The 17912-nt window shown below is 45.5% G+C and overlaps 1 protein-coding gene across 1 annotated transcript in view; it reads right to left on the minus strand.

Moving 5' to 3' along the window:
- The window catches only part of ABCC12 (ATP binding cassette subfamily C member 12), a 61667-nt gene that overhangs the window by 36528 nt on the left and 7227 nt on the right, over positions 1–17912 (minus strand). Inside the window, exons 3-9 of the mRNA XM_086349466.1 lie at positions 16738–16885; positions 16225–16458; positions 14747–14920; positions 14183–14330; positions 9543–9691; positions 6801–6908; positions 2386–2661 (exon numbers count right to left, since the gene is read on the minus strand). Of these exons, the coding sequence (XP_086205592.1) occupies positions 2386–2661; positions 6801–6908; positions 9543–9691; positions 14183–14330; positions 14747–14920; positions 16225–16458; positions 16738–16885 (1237 nt within the window). The remainder of the gene's footprint in view (positions 1–2385; positions 2662–6800; positions 6909–9542; positions 9692–14182; positions 14331–14746; positions 14921–16224; positions 16459–16737; positions 16886–17912) is intronic.

The following is a 17912-nucleotide window of genomic DNA, read 5'->3' on the forward strand; positions in this document are numbered from 1 at the left end:
TGTGCCACAACTGTTGAGCCTGCGCTCGAGAGCCCAGGAACCGCAAGTACTGAGACACCATGCTGCAGCGACCAAAGCCTGCACAGCCAACACCCATGCTCTGCAACAAGACAAGCCACTGCAGTGAGAAGCCTTCGCATGCCAACGAAGAGTGGCCCCTGCTCTCCTGAACTAGAGAAAAGCCTGCACAGCATCAAAGACCCAGCACAGCCATAAAAATGAATAAATAAAAAAATTTTTTTAAAAAAAGACCTGCAGCAATCCCTCGGAGCAAAGATGCCCAGCATGGGACCAAATATGACTCCTTTTCCACCGGAGCTAGATCAGAAGGGCCTCGTGCTGGCCTGCTACCCCAGCACATGAGGGTTGCTGCCTGTCCTCACTCATCCCTTGGGTAAGTCTTCACAGAACACCAGGCACAGCAGTAGGCACTAGCAATAAAACAGTGATTGAGGCAGATGCCTTGTAGTCATCGGAGCTGCACATAAATAAAACTGATCATTTTAATTCCACTAAAAGAACTACAAGGAAAGGGGTCATTATGGAGACTTTGAGACAAAGAAACACAAGGATGGATCCAACCAGCCTAGGCATTTGGCTTTTCATTGAGTCCTGTCTGCTACTCGCAGCCAGGTCTGAGCCTTGTTTCAGCCTAGATTTATCCTTGTTTTCAGCAAGAAATCCATGAGGCCTCACCCCTGAGTTTCTGATCATTCATTTGTTCATTCAGAAAACATTACTGGGAATCTATTCTGTGCCAGGCACTGGGCCCAGTGTGAGGTCACAGCTGTGTAGAAGATATGGGCCCTGACCTTGAAGAAGTTACAGTCTAATAGAATCTTGGAACTAAATTTGGGAAAACATGGATGTCTTGAATTTAGGACACTTAAGGGCAGCACTTAAGCTGGATATGATTATTGGAGGAAAAAGGCAACAACCATAGCTCATGTCCACAGGGACTTAGCATTTGTGTGAGGTCTTTCTGTCCTCACACCCACCTTGGAAAGTCAGTACTATTGTTAAAATACCCATGGAGCAGGTAAAGAAGCTGACTTCAAGAGGTTAGAGAGTATATTCAGGTACACAGCTGACCAGTGGCAGGGACCGGAGCCCAGGTCCACTAGGCTGGAGAGGAAGAGCCCGAACCCCCAGGACAGTGTGCTGCCGCTTTGACTTCACCTTACTTCACAAAACATTGACCATGTTGTTGATGACAAGTCAGGAGCAACCAGTGTACTGAAAAGGAGGAAAGCAAGTGCAGAGATCAGAGGCAGCTTCTTTACAACCCAAAAGCAGTTCACTGAGGCCTCTTGGGAGCAACTCTGAAGGCATGGTTGAAGTAATCTGGGTGCTGCACGTCATAGGCGGGGTAAAGCGATGAGCAAGCAAGTGCACACAGCAGGACTTAACTGAGAGCCAAGCTCGACTGCACTCAGCCAACCAAATAGCATTTCCAGTGAATGCGTGCAGACAGCCTTGTTAACTACAAGAAGTACCACTCTACACCAGCTATTGAGTTTAGCGTCACATAATACATAAGAACCTCTCCCTCTATAGTGCTCACATGGGGAAAAGGTGAGTCAACAAGATGGGAGATTAAAATATTAGGCACAAGATTAATGCTGAGCCCTTTGCAACAAAATCAACACTGCCATCCAGGGAGCACGGCTGCTGAGTTCCCAGGGCAAGAAAACCACACGCAGGAGAAGGTCAGACATTCCCCAAATGCAGAGCTTCTCTAAACACTCTACCCCACCCGCAATCCCGAGGGGGGCAGGCAGCAGACTCTGGCTGGCTTCTGTTGCTGGGCCGCTTATTGCTCTCATTTCGTTTTTTCACAAGAGCAGCGTCTCATAATGGTTAAGTGCAGACTGTGGGGCCAGGCGCCCAGGGTGTGAAGCCCTCTTCTGTCACTTTCGAGCTGCGTGGGTTGAACAAGGTATTTAACCTGCTGTGCCTCTGGTTCCTCAGTCATCAAGTGGGGTGGCTATAGACCCATCTCATAGGGCCACTGGGGTGGTTAAATGAGTTCATTTAGTACCTGGTAAATAGAAATTGCTCGTAATTGTCAGCTATTACAATCTATCATAGGACTCCAATGTGAAATTAACAACAAATCCAAAAAGATTTATGAAGGCTAGTCAGTTTGAGTCTAGCCACCTGAAATGGAGTGTCCGTTCAACCCTGGAACTGGTTGCCAACTCCTCTGAAATTTGAAGATCAGCACAAAGAACCACTAAGACCACGGTATTCTCTCAGCTTGGAGCGATAACTCCATGGCTGATTTACTAGCTTTAAAATTTAGGGAGAAATGGAGACATCCCACCACCACCTCCTGCTCAAACTGAACCATATTCAGGCCACACCTTTGGAACACATACCCACCTTTCTCACCACAAAGCTTATATTGTGTAGAACTGATTTGGGGCTGTCATATCGCTCCTCCTCGTCAGGGGCTCCCTGAGCTGATGGACTCAAGTTGTACGCCTCTGGCCTCTGTTTCTTGAGAAAATGCTTTTTCTGGTTCTGCATCTTCTTTAGGCCACTTTTCCTGCTGGTTTCTTGCTCCCATGTCAGGGTGGCATTTGCTAAAAGCAAGACAGTATCTGGGTCTTCTGGTTGGGTGATGTAAGATGGGGGGCTTTTAGCTATGAGAATTTTCTAAGATTAAAGAAACAAAATTAACTTGGCAGATGTCATCCATTTGCAAGAATCATCCCAATATATCCTCTAATGACCCCAAATCACAATCTTGGCAATTCTACCTGGGACATCCAGGAAAGGTATTCTGAAAATATTCCCCCCAGGAAAAGCTGAAACAAAAATAGTCCACTAGCTCATACTATCCAGGACAGACAACTCTTTAACCACAAGGCCTATCTGGGTCACCCACATTGGAGAATGCTGATTCCAACTACATTTTTACCCTCACGCCCACGAGGGCCAGTTTATGCCATTCTGGGCAGTGGGCTTTATTGCTTGGCACTGATGCTTATGAAACTAAGGTCACATGTTCAGCCTCTACTGTGTCGCCTTCCTAAGTCCCCACTCAGCTCAGTTCAACAAAACACCTGCCAAGTGCTTATTCTATGCTAGATTCTGGAGTAAGCAACAGAAATGCAAGTATCAATAAAGCACTCTTCCTGTCCTTGAAGAGACTGCGGTCTCGTAGGAGACAGGAACACCCATGGGTCATTTCCGTGAAATGTAATAGGGACTGCACCCTATAACTGTCAGAGGTGGGATCCTTGATCCCCATCCTGGAGACCCATGTAACATGCCCGAGCTGAGTCCTTAGAGTGTTGTATAGGCCGTGATGAGGGAGGGGAGGGGAGGAGAGCTTTATCTTATAGTAGAGGGCACAGCGCAAGCAAATGCAAGGAAACATGCAATAGTGTGGTTTTCAGCAAGAAGGGTTATGAAGCAAGAAATTCAGGATCACCAGGCCCAGAGCCCAAGGTAGAAAGGAAATGAGGTGGAGATATAACTGAGGACCCGCTGATCAAGGGCTCAGCCCTGGAGGGTGAAGGACAAGGATTTCAAGCAGGTTAATATCAGTGATCAGACAAATCATTTAACAGCTCAATTAACAGTGCAGCATGGATTTGAAAAGGACAACTGTGGAAAAAGATGATTGGTTCTTAAGTCACTGTGGTACTTCAGGTGAGAGACTATGAGGCCTTAAATGAAGGTGATCCCCATGCCTAGTGGGTGATTCCCACTAGGGACAGAGTGGAGGTTGAGGAGTCAAGACATAGAGTTTTTCCTCTAGCCTAAGACAAATAATGTGATGAGATCGACTTGGGTCTTATTCAAAAAGTAATAATGATGCAATCTTCCAATTGAGTCTTACAAATGGTACCTCTTAAACTTGAAGGAATTCAGTAATCACGAGGTGAGTCAGCAAGATTCATGACTGGTTGGATATGGATGGAAGGGGAGAAGAGGGATGCAGGCACCCACGTGCACGCACTCAGTTGCGTCCGACTCTTTTTGACCCCACAGACTGTAGCCCACCAGGCTGCTCTGTCCATGGGATTTCCCAAGCAAGAATACTGGAGTGGGTTGCCAGGCCCTCCTCCAGGGGATCTTCCCGACCCAGGGATTGAACCCATGTGTCTTACATCTCCTGCATTGGCAGGCAGGTTCTTTACCCCTAGCGCCACCCTAAGACATTTAAAACAACCTCTACATTTCAGGCCTGAGTGAATAAGATCTTTCCATCAATTCACAGACATCTGAACATGTTGCTGTCTTGACTGAAATCCTCTCCTTCTTTCCTTTTCTTGCCTCAACTTCAAAGCCACTTAATCTGTCTTTCCTGCACATCACATCCTTACTGCATATAGCAGTTACTGGGGTACCTGGTCCTATACTAGATTGGAGGCTTTTCAGAGTAAAAACCCTCTTCTTTGTATTTGCATTTTCCACAATGCTGTGTATATGGAAGCACACAGGAAATCTTTTTTTAAAATCAGAGTATAATTGATTTACAATATTATATTAGTCTCACATGTACAATATAGAGATTGCAAATTTTTATAGATTATATGCCATTTAAATTTATTATAAAATATTGGCTATATTCCCTGTTCCCTGTGCTGTATAATATATCCTTGTACCTTATCTATTTTATACACAGTAGTTTGTAGCTCTTAATTCCCTTACCCCTATCTTGCCCCTTCCCCTTTCCATCTTCCCACTGATGACCACTAATTTTTTCTCTGTATCTGTGAATCTGTTTCTTTTTTGTTATAGTCAGGGTTTTATGTGGTTTTCTTTAGATTCCACATATAAGTGATATTGTTCAGTATTTGTATTTCTTTGACTTATTTCACTTAGCGTAATGCCCTCCAAATCTATCCATGTTGATGCAAATGTCAAAATTCCATTCTTTTTATGGCTGAGTGGTATTCCACTGTATATATGTACCACAATCTTATTTATTCATTCATCTATAAATGGACACTTAGGTTCCTTCCATATTTTGGCTTTTATAAACAACACTGCTATGAACAATGGGGTACACGTGCATGTATCTTTTCAAATTAATGTTTTTGTTTTCTTCACATATTTACTCCAGACTTCCTGGTCATATGGCAGTTCTGTTTTTAATTTTTTGAGAAAAAAAACTTCCTCTCTTCTTTTGTTCTCTTCCTTTGTGATTTGACAACTATCTTTAGTGTTATGTTTGGGTTCCTTTCTCTTGTGTGTGTATCTCTTATAGACGTTTGATTTGTGATTACTATGAGGTTTATATCTAGCAATCTATATATGAACACATGATTATTTTAATCATTTCATTTCAAATGCATTTTAAGAACCCTGTGTTTTTATTCTCCTCCCCTCATAAGTGCTGTTTTGTGTATTTTACATCTTTTTGTTTTGTTATCCCTTAACTGTTTATTGTGCATTTAGATTAGTTTAATACTTTTGTCTTTCAACCTTCCTCCTAACTTTGTACCTCTTTGACTTACTACCTTTACTGTATATTTGCCTTTATTGATGAGCTTGTTTTGTTTGTAATTTTCATGTTTCTAGTTGTAGCCTTTTCTTTCCAGCTTAGAAAAGTCCCTTTAACATTTCTTATAAAACGTTTTATGGTTCTGAACTCTTTTAGTTTTGCTTATCTGTAAAGCTTTTGATCTCTCCAACAAATCTGAATGAGAACCTTGCTGTGTAGATTATTCTTGGTTGTAGACTTTTCCCTTTCATCGCTTTAAATATACTGTGCCACTCCCTTCTGGCCTGCAGAGTTTCTGTGGAAGTCAGCTGTTAGCCTTATGGGAGTTCCCTTGTATATAACTTGTTGCTTTCCCCTTGCTGCTTTTAATGTGCATGCTGAGTCCCTCAGTTGTGTCTGACTCGTTGCGACCCTGTGGACTGTAGTCCGCCAGGCTCCTCTCTCCATGTAAATTCTCCAAGCAAGAATACTAAAGTTGGTTGCCATTTCCTACTCCAGAGGATCTTCCCAACCCAGGGACTGAATCTGCATCTCTTGCATATCCTGCATTGGCAAGTGAATTCTCTACCACTGCTCCACTTGGGAAGTCCCTGCTGCCTTTTACCACTTTAACTGCAAAGTGTCTTGGTGCGGTCCTCTTTTGGTTTATCCTGTTTGGCACTCATAAATCTTTGGTGAATGGGTAAGTTAAAAAAAAATAGAGTGGCTAAATGGGTGTATAAATATGGTGCCCCCAGGCTATCATCACTCTGTCACCATCATAGGACAAACTAGATAGGCAAGGGGGGATGGCTCAGTGCAGACTGAACTCCACTCCTGGAACAACTCAAGATTTATAGCTTGGAAAAAGAGTAGAGGGTCAGGAACATCATCTCCCTGAGCGGAGACTCCATCTTACTTTTACTAAAAGAACAGGCCACCTATAATATTCTGCCTCTATCCTGCTTGATGCATATTTATGTATCCAACACTAAATGGAGGGTCTTCTCCCAGTATCCACCAAACCAATGACCCAGCCTTCCAAAGGGTTGACACGTGCATGCATGCTAAGTTGCTCCAGTTGTGTCCGACTCTTTGAGACCCCCTGGACTGTAGCCCACCAGAGTCCTCTGTCCATGGGATTCTCCAGGCAAGAATACTGGAGTAGGTTGCCATGTCCTCCTCCAGGGACTCTTCCTGACCCAAGGATCGAACGAGCCTCTCCTGTCTCTCCTGCATTGGCAGGCGGGTTCTTTACCACTAGCGCCACCTGGGAAGCCCCAGCCTCCCCTTCCCTGAGAATTTTCCCACCCAAAAATGAGATCTCTCTTCCCTACTCACCCAGTGTTAGTTATACCTTCATTCTCCTTAGAGAGACATTGGCTTCAGCCGCTGCTTTGACCGAGAAAGGTAAGATTGCAATTGAAAACTTCATTACGTTAAACATGGCAATCACACTAAATGCCTGAAGAACAAGAGAGGTATAGAGTTTAAGATGGGATGCTGCCTTGCCTTTGAACCATTAAGTCCATGGGGATTAAACTTGCTGGAATGAGAAACAGTAGCACAGTTGGGATTCTCAGAGGAACAATTTTCTCATTTCATGGCTCAGAAATCATGGGTTGGCAAATTAAAGATATCAACATCTTAATCTATTTTGGTTTTGGATTTTCATCAACATGGTGGGAAACTTATCCCCTTATCTCTGTCAGTCCAGAGGATAAAGTCCGAGAAGGGCCTCTAATTGAGTGCACTTGGAAAGCCCCATCCATCTCACATGCTTATTTGGCCTAGACAATTCACTGAAACCTTATGCAGATTTTCCTAAATCGTCCCCTTCTCTCAGAGACATCTGACCCTTCAGAGATAGAGCATCCTTTTATACACCACACAGGCCAGTGTTGAAGGTGGAAGCTCCCTGCAATGATGTGCCTGGCCTAGGCTGGTTGCTCGTTCTCCTGCGCTCAGGGGCTGGCCTCCATGTTCTACCTCCACACACTCATAAGGGACTGATTTGAGGGCCTTTGTTCCACCGCCATTTCCAAAAAAATCCTCCTCTTCACTAGGGCCTTCCCCACTGAGCCCTGCCTAGTGGGTGGCTAATATCATACGGCTTCAGTGAAGACAAGTTTCCTTGCTCTGTGAGTGCCCCAGGGGGGACATGATCTCATCTCTCAGATTTCATCTTCTCATCTGCCCGACTTGTAATTAGCAGCCTCTCCCTAACCACCCATCTAAGAAATTAAAAACACAACTTCCTTCAACAAATCTGGAGTAATCCTTCCTGCTGCTGAATGGGCCCTGTGGACAGGGCTCCCAGGTGTCAACTAATCCCACTTAGTTCATTAAGAGCATGATGAAGGATGCTCCCTTCATCACGAGCGAGTTCAGTCGCTTCAGTCATGTCAGACGTTTTGCGACCCCATGGACTATAGCCCACCAGGCTCCTCTGTCCATGGGATTCTCCAGGCAAGAATACTGGAGTGGGTTGCCATGCCCTCCTCTAGGGGATCTTCCCGACTCAGGGATCAAACATGCATCTCCTGTGGCTCCTGCCTTTCAGGCAGATTCTTTACCACTGAGCCCCTGGGGAAGCCTGCCCTCCGCCACCTTCATCACATCTGATCCTAAATACATCCCCAAAGAGAACTCAGCTCTTCCAGGTTCCAAAGCACCTCTTGGCTAAGGAAACCCGGAGCCCCCAGGCTGCCTGATGTGACAGCACCTCAGGGCTGACCTCCTACTGATGTGACTCTGGCAGAGAAGCAGACTGCAAGGATTATTAGTCTAAAGAAATACAAGCCTAGCATTCAGGCAAATTGCTCTGGATCTAGATTTCTTCTAAATCATTGTTTTAGAAAATACTAACTACATGCACTCAATTTGGCTTCAAATTAATTTGCTTGGTGTGTTCTGGGGGAAAAAAAAGATTTTGGCTTGGGATCATAGACAGCAGTTACAAGAACCAGGTAGCATTCATTCAGGCTCCAGTACAATCATCATTGACATTCATACCGGCTTTGGGTTTGTGGCTAGGTTCAAGCTCCCAGAGTGTGTGTGTGTGTGTGTGGTGGGGGGGGGGTGTGTGTGTGTGTGTGTGTGTGTGACAGAAAACTGTGCAAAAAAGTACCTTCTAAAGAAACATGGGCAGTAATGGGACTGACAGCCTTACAACGGATGCACCAGAAGAGATCCTGCTTTCTCAAATGTCCCCCCCACCTTCCCTCCAGATCCCTGATTTTGGTGCAATTCTTCCCCTGTGAGCATACTTCTCCTAGTTTATTTACTTTTCTCTCTCTCTTTTTCTTGCCTCTGTGTTTTTTCCTCCAACCACTTGCCCTTCAGACACTTGTTCAATATCTGTTTGTTTATTTCAGTTCGGAGCCATTCCCCCTCTAGCTCAGGTTTACCTTTGAATGCACAACCCCCTTGTAATTCAAGACCCCCCGCAACTTCAATCCAATTCTCCCTCTGAGGCTTTCAACTCAGTTATGCCTGGCCTGGGTGAGCATCAGGGTAATAAGAAGAGCAAACATGTCTGCAGAATTTGCTGCATTCCAGGCGCTGGCCCATGTGCTTTGTGTAAAAGAACTTCTGTCTTCACAGCCATAGAGAGTGTCATCACCCCATTTACAGATGATAAAGCTGAAGCAAGAGAGTCTCCATGAACTGCTATAGGTCACAGCAAAGAGGGATTCAAACAAGGGGAACTCTGATCTAGACACCATACTGCTTCTTCCAACACCAACACCTCCTCCCACCCAGAGAACTTCCACAAACTCTGCTCCTGTCATATGTATGTATACATATGAACAAAGGGCTCCTTTGGCTTCAGTTTTGTTTTCCAAATGTAAAACTGTGTTCCAACATTAACTACTATCCCTATCCTGTAGACTAAACAAGAATTGCTACTAAGCTCTCCTCTTCTCCCTGTTAGCCCAAGTACTGGTTTTAGAAGTTGGGATGGAATTCTGGTGTCACCTGGCTCACCGTGATAAGGTGTTCTGGTGCCAGGGCTGGGCAAAGGTGGGGAGGAGCTACCCATCTGGCACTTGGCAGAGTTTGGTTCAGAAGAGGCCAGTTCTAGAGAGGCACTTACCACAGGGGCGGTGAGCTTGCGTCTCAGGAGGATGTGGCAGGTGAATGTCAGCACAATGGCAATGGTCGATGCAATGGGGGCCAATGCTGAGTTTCCACTCTGGACAAATCCAGCTTTTTCCAGTAACTTCCTTTCCTTCTTCCTTATACCTAGTAAATAGAAATGGTCCATAGTGGTCTTAATTTGCATGTCAAGCACCAGCATTAAGAAACATATTACTCAATGGAATATTGAAAGTGTTAATCACTCAGTAGTGTCCAACTTTTTGCAGTCCCATAGACTGTTGCCTGCCAGGCTCCTCTGTCCATTGAATTCTCCAGGCAAGCATACTGGAGAGGGTAACCACTCCCTTTTCTGAGGGATCTTCCTAACCCAGGGATCAAATCCGATCTACTGCATTGCAGGCAGATTCTTTATCATCTGAGCCACCAGGGAAATCCAATGGAATATTACTCAGTCATAAAAAAGAATGAAACATTGCCATTTGCAACAACATGGATGATTATCATAATATAAAATTTTAAGTAAAGTCAGAAACGACAAATATATGACATCACTTATATGTGGAATCTTAAAAAATAATACAAGTGAATTTATTTATGAAGTAGAAACAGACTTACAGACATATAAAACAAAGTTACGGTTACCAAAGAGGAAGAGGTAGGGAGATGGATAAATTGTGAGTTTGGTCTTAACAGATACTTGGGCTTCCCAGGTGGCTCACTGGCAAAGGATCCACCCAGTTCCTTTAGGTGATGGTTGGATCCCTGAGTTGGGAAGATCCCCTGGAGAAAGGCACAGGAACCCACTTCAGTATTCTTATCTGGGAAATCAGACACGACTTGGTCAGACATGACTCGGTCAGACACGACTCGGTCAGACACGACTTAGCAACTAAACACAAGAGTCGGACATGACTTAGCCACTAAACTACCATAAACCATACTGGAAAAGAAGCTGAAAAATATCAGATTCTTTTCCATGTCATCCACACATGAATATATACATATACATGTGTGCTGAGTCACTTCAGTCATGTCCGACTCTTTGTCACCCTATGGACCGTAGTAGCCCACTTAGGCTCCTCTTTCCATGGAATTCTCCAAGCATGAATACTGGAGTGGATTGCCATGCCCTCCTCCAGGGGATCTTCCCAACTCAGGGATCGAACCCACATCTCTTGTGTCCTGCATTGGCAGGTAGGTTCTTTACCACTGAGCCCCCTGGGAAACCTATATGTATATATATACATAACTGAATCACTTTGCTGTATACCCCAAACTAACACACCGCTGTAAATCAAATCAACTGTGTGTGAGCATGCTGAGTCACTTCAGTCATGCCCGACTCTTCGCAACCCTAGGGACTGTAGCCCACCAGGCTTCTCTGTCCATGAGATTCCCCAGGCAAGAATACTGGAATGGGTTGCCGTGCCCTTCTCCCAACCCAGTGATTCAACTTGCATCTCTTACAGCTCTTGCCTTGGCAGGCATGTTCTTTACCACTAGCGCCACCTGCTTCAATTTAAAAAAAAAAAAAAAAGGCATAACTTCTGCTGGATCCTTCTGCAAATTAGTGTTAAGGGCTCCTGCTGAGAACTTTAAATGAGAGGAAACACAGACAGCCCTGAGTACAATGCCGGCATGCACTGGGGCTCAGTGCTTGTCAGCTGCCATTGCTGGATGACTTCCAAGGTCCTTTCCGATCTGATTCCCTGTGTGTCAGGAATCATACGCTCAGATGCCCACAGGTACGTGATGTAAATGAAGGGAGTGGGCAGAGAGCAAGACCAGAGCAAGGGTGTCCCAGGCTCGCTAGGCTGTTCTGAAGTCTGAGATCTGGAATTTTGTAAGACATGGCCCTACGTTTAAATCTTGGGAACTAATAGAAAAAGTTAAAGTACTGTAGGAGCCAAACAAAACACATATGCCAGCCTGAAGACTGCCAGATTGAGGCCCCTGCCCTGTGTCTCAGGAACAGCTACAAAACCCGAAGAACGTGTCTGCCTTCCGTAGTCCAGATGATACCAAGACTCTGTACTGCTTTCGGATAGAATTCAAGCGCTCCTCCCCTGGTGTTTAAAGTCCTCAACAGCAACACTAGCCTCCTCCACAAAAACACTTCCACGTTAGCAGCATGCTGCCACAGCCCTGCTCGGGGAGTGTGGCCTATGGACCAGGTGCTGGGCTGAGCCCTGCACAGGCAGGCTTTCATTAACCCGCTCTCCCCACCACGTGACACAGGAGAAGCCATCACTATGCCCCCCTGACAGTAGAGGAAAGTCTTCCTGGGCTAAGGGACTTGCTCCTTAAGAGGTCAGGGCAGAATTAGAATCCAGTTCTCCTGGGATTCAACACTTGCTGTCCACACACCCTTCCCCTCGAGAACAGCAGCCACCTCCTCTCCAAGCACAGCCTCTAGGCCTTTGCTCCTGCCCAGTGGGGCTTCCCCAGCTCCTGCGGTGTCCACATCCGTCCTGTCCTTCAGGGCCTCTGCCAGGAGGCTTTTCCTCATCTCTCATGCCCATGGATCTCCTCTCAGTTTCTTTTGTGGCCTTTTACCCATTTCATTCTATAATTAATTCACGTTTGCCTATTATTTTTAATAAATTTTAACCTGATGTCTACTATATGCCAGGGGCTGTGCCTGGTTCCAGGGAATATAGGGGTAAAGAGGGTCTAAGCTTTTCCAGGAGGAGCAATAGACAAGAAACAAACAAGTAAATAAGATCATTACAAACTGTGTTGCTGCTGCTGCTGCTGCTAAGTCACTTCAGTCATGTCTGACTCTGTGTGACCCCATAGACGGCAGCCCACCAGGCTTCCCCGTCCCTGGGATTCTCCAGGCAAGAACACTGGAGTGGGTTTCCATTTCCTTCTCCAGTGCATGAAAGTGAAAAGTGAAAGTGAAGTCACTCAGTCGTGTCTGACCCTCAGCAACCCCATGGATTGCAGCCTACCAGGCTCCTCCATCCATGGGATTTTCCAGGCAGGAGTACTGGAGTGGGGTGCCATTGCCTTCTCTGACAAACTGTGTTGGGTGATATGAAAGAAATGAACAGGGTGACAAGACCAAGAGTTAAAGACGGAGTGGACCTGCTTGGGACTGTGGTGAAGAAGGCCTCGTGCATCACTGTCATTACTTTAGGAGACCCACAGTTAAGATAAAGTCAGCACGAACATCTAGCAGAAGACATTCGAGGCAGAGGGAACAGCAACTGCAGAGCTCCCGAGCCATGAATGGATGTGGATGCTGTTTTAAAAACAGAAGATTCGAGTGGCTCGTGCAGAGTTATCAAGGCCTGGGATAAGATGTGATGAGGTCAGGAGGTCAGCAGGGGTCAGATGGTGCTGGATCCAATAGGCAGTTGGAAGGAATCTGGACTTCATTCAGAAGTCCTAAATTTGAAAACATTTAAGTGTGAAAAGAAGTCACTAAAGATTTTTCAGCAGGGGAGAGACAGGATCTGACTGACATTTTTAAAAGGTCATTCTGGCTGTTGAGTGCATCATGGATTTTACGGGGCAGGCAGAAAGCAGAGGTTGCATCTAGAAGTTCTTTCCATAAATGGGAAGGGAGAGGATATTGGCTTGGACTGCGGTGGCTATGGAATGAAGAGAAGTAGACAGATTCTGGATATATTCTAGAAGTAGAGCCAACAAACTGATAGCTATTTTTGAACTTAGCTCATCCTTCCTCCATTTTAAAAATAGAGATCCTTTCTAATTATTTTGTGTGACTCCCATGGCCTTGTACATAGTAGAAACTTGGTACATATTTATTGAATTAAATTGAGTTACACTGAATTACATAAAATGGAATCAAATATAATCACATCAAATAAACTGTATTAAAGTGAGTTCAATGTGCACGGAAGTATTTCTGGCTCTTGAAAGATGGTACATAAGGCTGCCAGTGTCCCAACCTGGGACACTTCCTTCGGCAAGCTCAAAAGCAGATTTTCTAAAGCCACTTTCAAAACTGTGGATACACAACTTTGGGTCCAATTACAGGCTGGTCTACAAGTGTAATTGTAGATCCAGAGAGTCGGCTGTAACAGTGGTTCGGATCATTAACCGGTCAACCACCTGAGTCTATGTCAGCAATTATGTAAATGTTCCTGCAATTAGATTTGCATTTTTATTTGATTGAGAGTTTTAAATATCATCTTTAAAACAAAACAGCTATATATGCATTCTCCTATCTGCCTAAAGCACGTCAAGTCAGTGGGACATCCAATCCTGATGAGGCTGCTGCCAGCAAGGAGGGGACACGTGTATAAGTGTGAGTGCGTGCATGTGCCCATATGGATAGCTTCCAAGTCAACGAAGTAGCCTGAGCCAGCTCTTCTACTCATAACGCTTTAGTGGATTATTTTTGTGAAGGGTAGCTGGCCAGTATAAGCACTCACCAGCCTCAGTATGGCTAAACCATATGCCATTCACCTACTAAGCTTTGGTTTCCCTAGAAGAGATGCCTGGGTCTATTCCAAAATCTCTATACTCTTTTGAAAAGCCTGTAGACCAGCTTGGAGGTCCCCTCAGTCCATTTCCAGAATTCCCAAACCCAGAATCTTAAGAATCCATTGGAAAAGCACACTCTACGGGTCAAGTGGTTCCTTCAGCAGTTGCTCATCCTACCTCGGATGGTGTTGGTAAAAGATTTCTCCCAGGCATACATTTTAATCAGCTTGATGCAGGTCAGAAACTCATTCATTGTCTGAACTCGCTTGTCTGTCACTGAAATTGCTGATCGTCGGAAAGCTGAATTGAGCTTAGCCAGAAACATCTGAAATCAAGGTACAGTGTTCAGAGAGAATTGTTGAGTTGCTGTTGGCCTAAAAATCCAGGGATCGGAGTGTAAGTGCCAGGAAAAGTTCTAAGGGAGAGATTCTCAGCTGAATCCTTCCACTGAGTTGTGGTCAATGTTCTCTGGGGACACAACCTGAGTCTGGCCAGGTGATACAAATGCAGGAATCACCAGGATACGAGGGAAGCACTGGGGATTTTGACAAATTGAAGAAGCATGCCCCCTTCCCCAGGGCATTCAAATTCAAGTTCTTTAAATTCAAGTTCTTTAAAAATTATGCTGTCCATGAGCCCAAAGTAAGGGCTCAGGTTTCAGGGCCAGGCCCTGGAAGCAAAGCCTTCTACCCACTTAAGTGAGAGTGTGCGTGAAATACAACTGCAAAGACTTGCTATTACCTGGATGGGGATGAATAGCAAATACACGGATATCCCGATGAGAGCTGTGGGCCCCAGAATGAAAAAGGCGTACACTGCACAGACAGCCATTAGGATAGGGATGGTGGCTGGCAAGGGACAAAACAAGGCAGCTTCAAACAAGGAATAGCTATCACTCGATAGTATATTGAGCACCTGGAAAGAAAGCACACAGGTTCAGGCTTTGGAAGGGCCACCCGAGCATTTCCCCAACTGACGACTTTTGGAAGGGCTGGGGCATCTGCGGAAGGAAAGGGAAAACTGCCTTAAAGGGGCTGGAGGTCATCAGAGAACCAACACAGTGAGTCTTGTGAGTTTCATTCTATGACTCTGGAGAAGCCAGTCTTTTAGGACTGAGAATCCCAGTGAAGAAAGGCGTAAATACCACCTGGGAGTACATCGGCAAAGCCCACTGTCTTCCTGACAGCTCTCTCTCCTTCTTCCTTGTTAGCACAACCCTGCTGAATCAGGGCATCTGTGGGCCCAGGAAAAAGACCACATTTCCAAGCCTGTTTTGTGGAAGTGTTGTGACCATACAGCTATGCTCAGGGCAATGAGATACAAGCCAAGGTATCCAGTGGAGCTTTGGGGGTGCATTCTGACAGGGAGCCAACTCAACCTGGAAGACATACCCCTTTCTCTTCTCTGCTTCCTCCTACCAGTTCTCTGAAACATGACCAGGATGTCTGGACCTGCAGTTTCCATCCTGAACAATTATGGAAACCATGTACTAAGGTAGTGATAAAGAAAGATAGAAGAGCCTGGAAGCCCCCATTCCAGCCCTCCATCACCCTCTTTCAGACTCAGGTAGACTGAAATAAATTCATCCTGTTTAACCCACTGTTATTTGGGGGTTTTGGTTTTACACAAGTGAATCTAATCATAATTGATACCGGATGCTTTAAACAAAGTGAAAGAGCAACTGAAAGAAACAGTCTCTTCCCTTACCTCCCTTACCTGGGGTTCCCTTGGCCAGGGAAATATTCTCAAGTAAAAGGTGAAGATTTTATTGCTAAGGATTAAGGGCTTAAGGAAATGTCAACTCTAAAGTCCAACAGGCATGGTCTTTGTTGTGACTTGACATCCAAAATATTACACGGTTGGAATCATCAGATCCGTTAGTCAGTCGATTTTATTAAATGCCATAGCATGCTCTGTATTGCTTCGATGTCCTCCCTGACAATCAGAGGGACTGAATGAGGTCACCCCTAAGCCCTGTTCCAACTGGAACAGGGAAGCTTTTCCAAATTCTCCAGCTCGAATGGAGTCCTCCTTTCTCTGAATTCTTCTGGTGTTTTGAGTGTCCACCACTTCACTTAGCAGGAAGAAGGGAAATGATGGACAGGACACAGACAACCAACAGAGGGGGCAGATATTCCATCCAGGAAGCACAGCTCACACATATTCAGAAAACTCAGAATGCAGTTTCCTAAAGTTAGACTCCATCTGGACCAGCTTACCTCACCAACAGAGATGTGTGTCAGCATCTTGAAGGACACCAGGTTTTCAAAAACCAAGGTGGAGACGGCCACCTTCAACCGGATTGCCGTGCGGTAATTTATGGCCCAGGCGAGGGCCCAAAAGAGGACTTTGGTAATCTCCGTGGTGAAAAGGGCTGCGCACAGGCCAACGCCAATCCAGACCTTCCTGGAGACGCTTTCGGTCTGCTGCAGGATTTGGTGAATGATAACTGTCTGTAAAACAGTGCAGTGGGGAGAGGAGAGTGCCGCTGGGGTTCGAGGGAGGTACAGAAGGCTTCAGATAATGTCAGCAAGCAGACTTTATGAGGCAAACCTTTTAATTAATTTCAGTGGTAGCTGCCATGCTTGACAAGGATTAGCTTTATGAAAATTCTCCCCCAAGGAGTGCAACAATGTACTAAACCCACCAGCTCGTAGAGAAAGTAACTAATAACATTCTTTGCCAGTCTGGGGACCTGGGAGACAAGGCCAGAGAAGGGCCACTGCACTCACCGGCCCTATGGCTGCCATGATAATGCACAGGATGTTGACCACGATATCCATCAAAACACGCGTCCTCTGGAATTTCCAGACCACTCGGCCCAGAGAGGCTTTCTCGGGACCCATCCTTTCTACCTCTTCATCCCAAAGGATTCGAAATCTGTGACAAAAGAACAGGAAGAAGGAAAGGGACTTATACTCCCACTTGCTGTTGAAAGCTATGCTGATGGATAAAACATTGCAAGAATCCACAACCCACATCCCTGGCAGTGGCAGCTTCAGAACAGCATTAGTTCTCTCTTCTTTTACAGCAGGGGTCCCCAACCCCTGGGCCATGAACTGATAACAGTCTGTGGCCCGCTAGGAACTGGGCTGCACAGCAGGAGGTGAGCAGCAGGTTTCATCTGTATTTACAACTGTTCCCCATCACTCACGTTACTGCCTGAACTTTGCCTCCTGTCACACCAGTGATGGCAGTGGATTCTCATAGGAGCATGAACCCTACTGCGAACTGGGCATGCAAGGGATCTAGGCTACACGCTCCTTATGAGAACCTAATGCCTGATGATCTGAGGTGGAGCTGAGGTGGCGATGCTAGTGCTGGGGAGTGCCTGCAAACACAGATTATCATTAGCAGAGAGATTTGACTGCAGAGACCACAATAAATCAATTGCTTCCAGACTCATATCAAAACCCTATCAGTGAGTGGCAAGGGACAATTAAGCTGCATCTGGTGGGCTCCTGGGGTTGCAAAGAGTTGGACACAACTGAGAGACTGAACTGAACTGAACTGGTGGGCTCCTACTGATTCTGCATTAAGGTGAGTTCTATAAGTATCTAATTATATACCACAATGTAATAATAATACAAATAAAGTTCACAATAAATGTGACATGCTTATTATATGTAATATGAAACCAATCCCTCACCCCTGATCCGTGGAAAAACTGTCTTCCACAAAACTGGTCCTTGATGCCAAAATAACTGGGGACCATTGTTTTACAGGGTGGATGGGACATGGGAGTGGCAGGGGCCAGAGCCCTGACACAGAACAAGCTGGGATCTGGCATTTGGGCTCTTTCCAGGCCCTAATTTCCTTCTCCTGCCTGTCCCTGGCACAATACCAGTTGTGACAGAAACACGGAGGTGACAGAGAAATCAAGAAGAAAATATCCAGGGCAAGAAGG

This window comes from Bos grunniens, chromosome 18 (assembly GCF_055505025.1).
Source record: "Bos grunniens cultivar Pamir isolate PY7600 chromosome 18, Bosgru_T2T1.0, whole genome shotgun sequence".
In the NCBI taxonomy this organism is placed as follows: domain Eukaryota; kingdom Metazoa; phylum Chordata; class Mammalia; order Artiodactyla; family Bovidae; genus Bos; species Bos grunniens.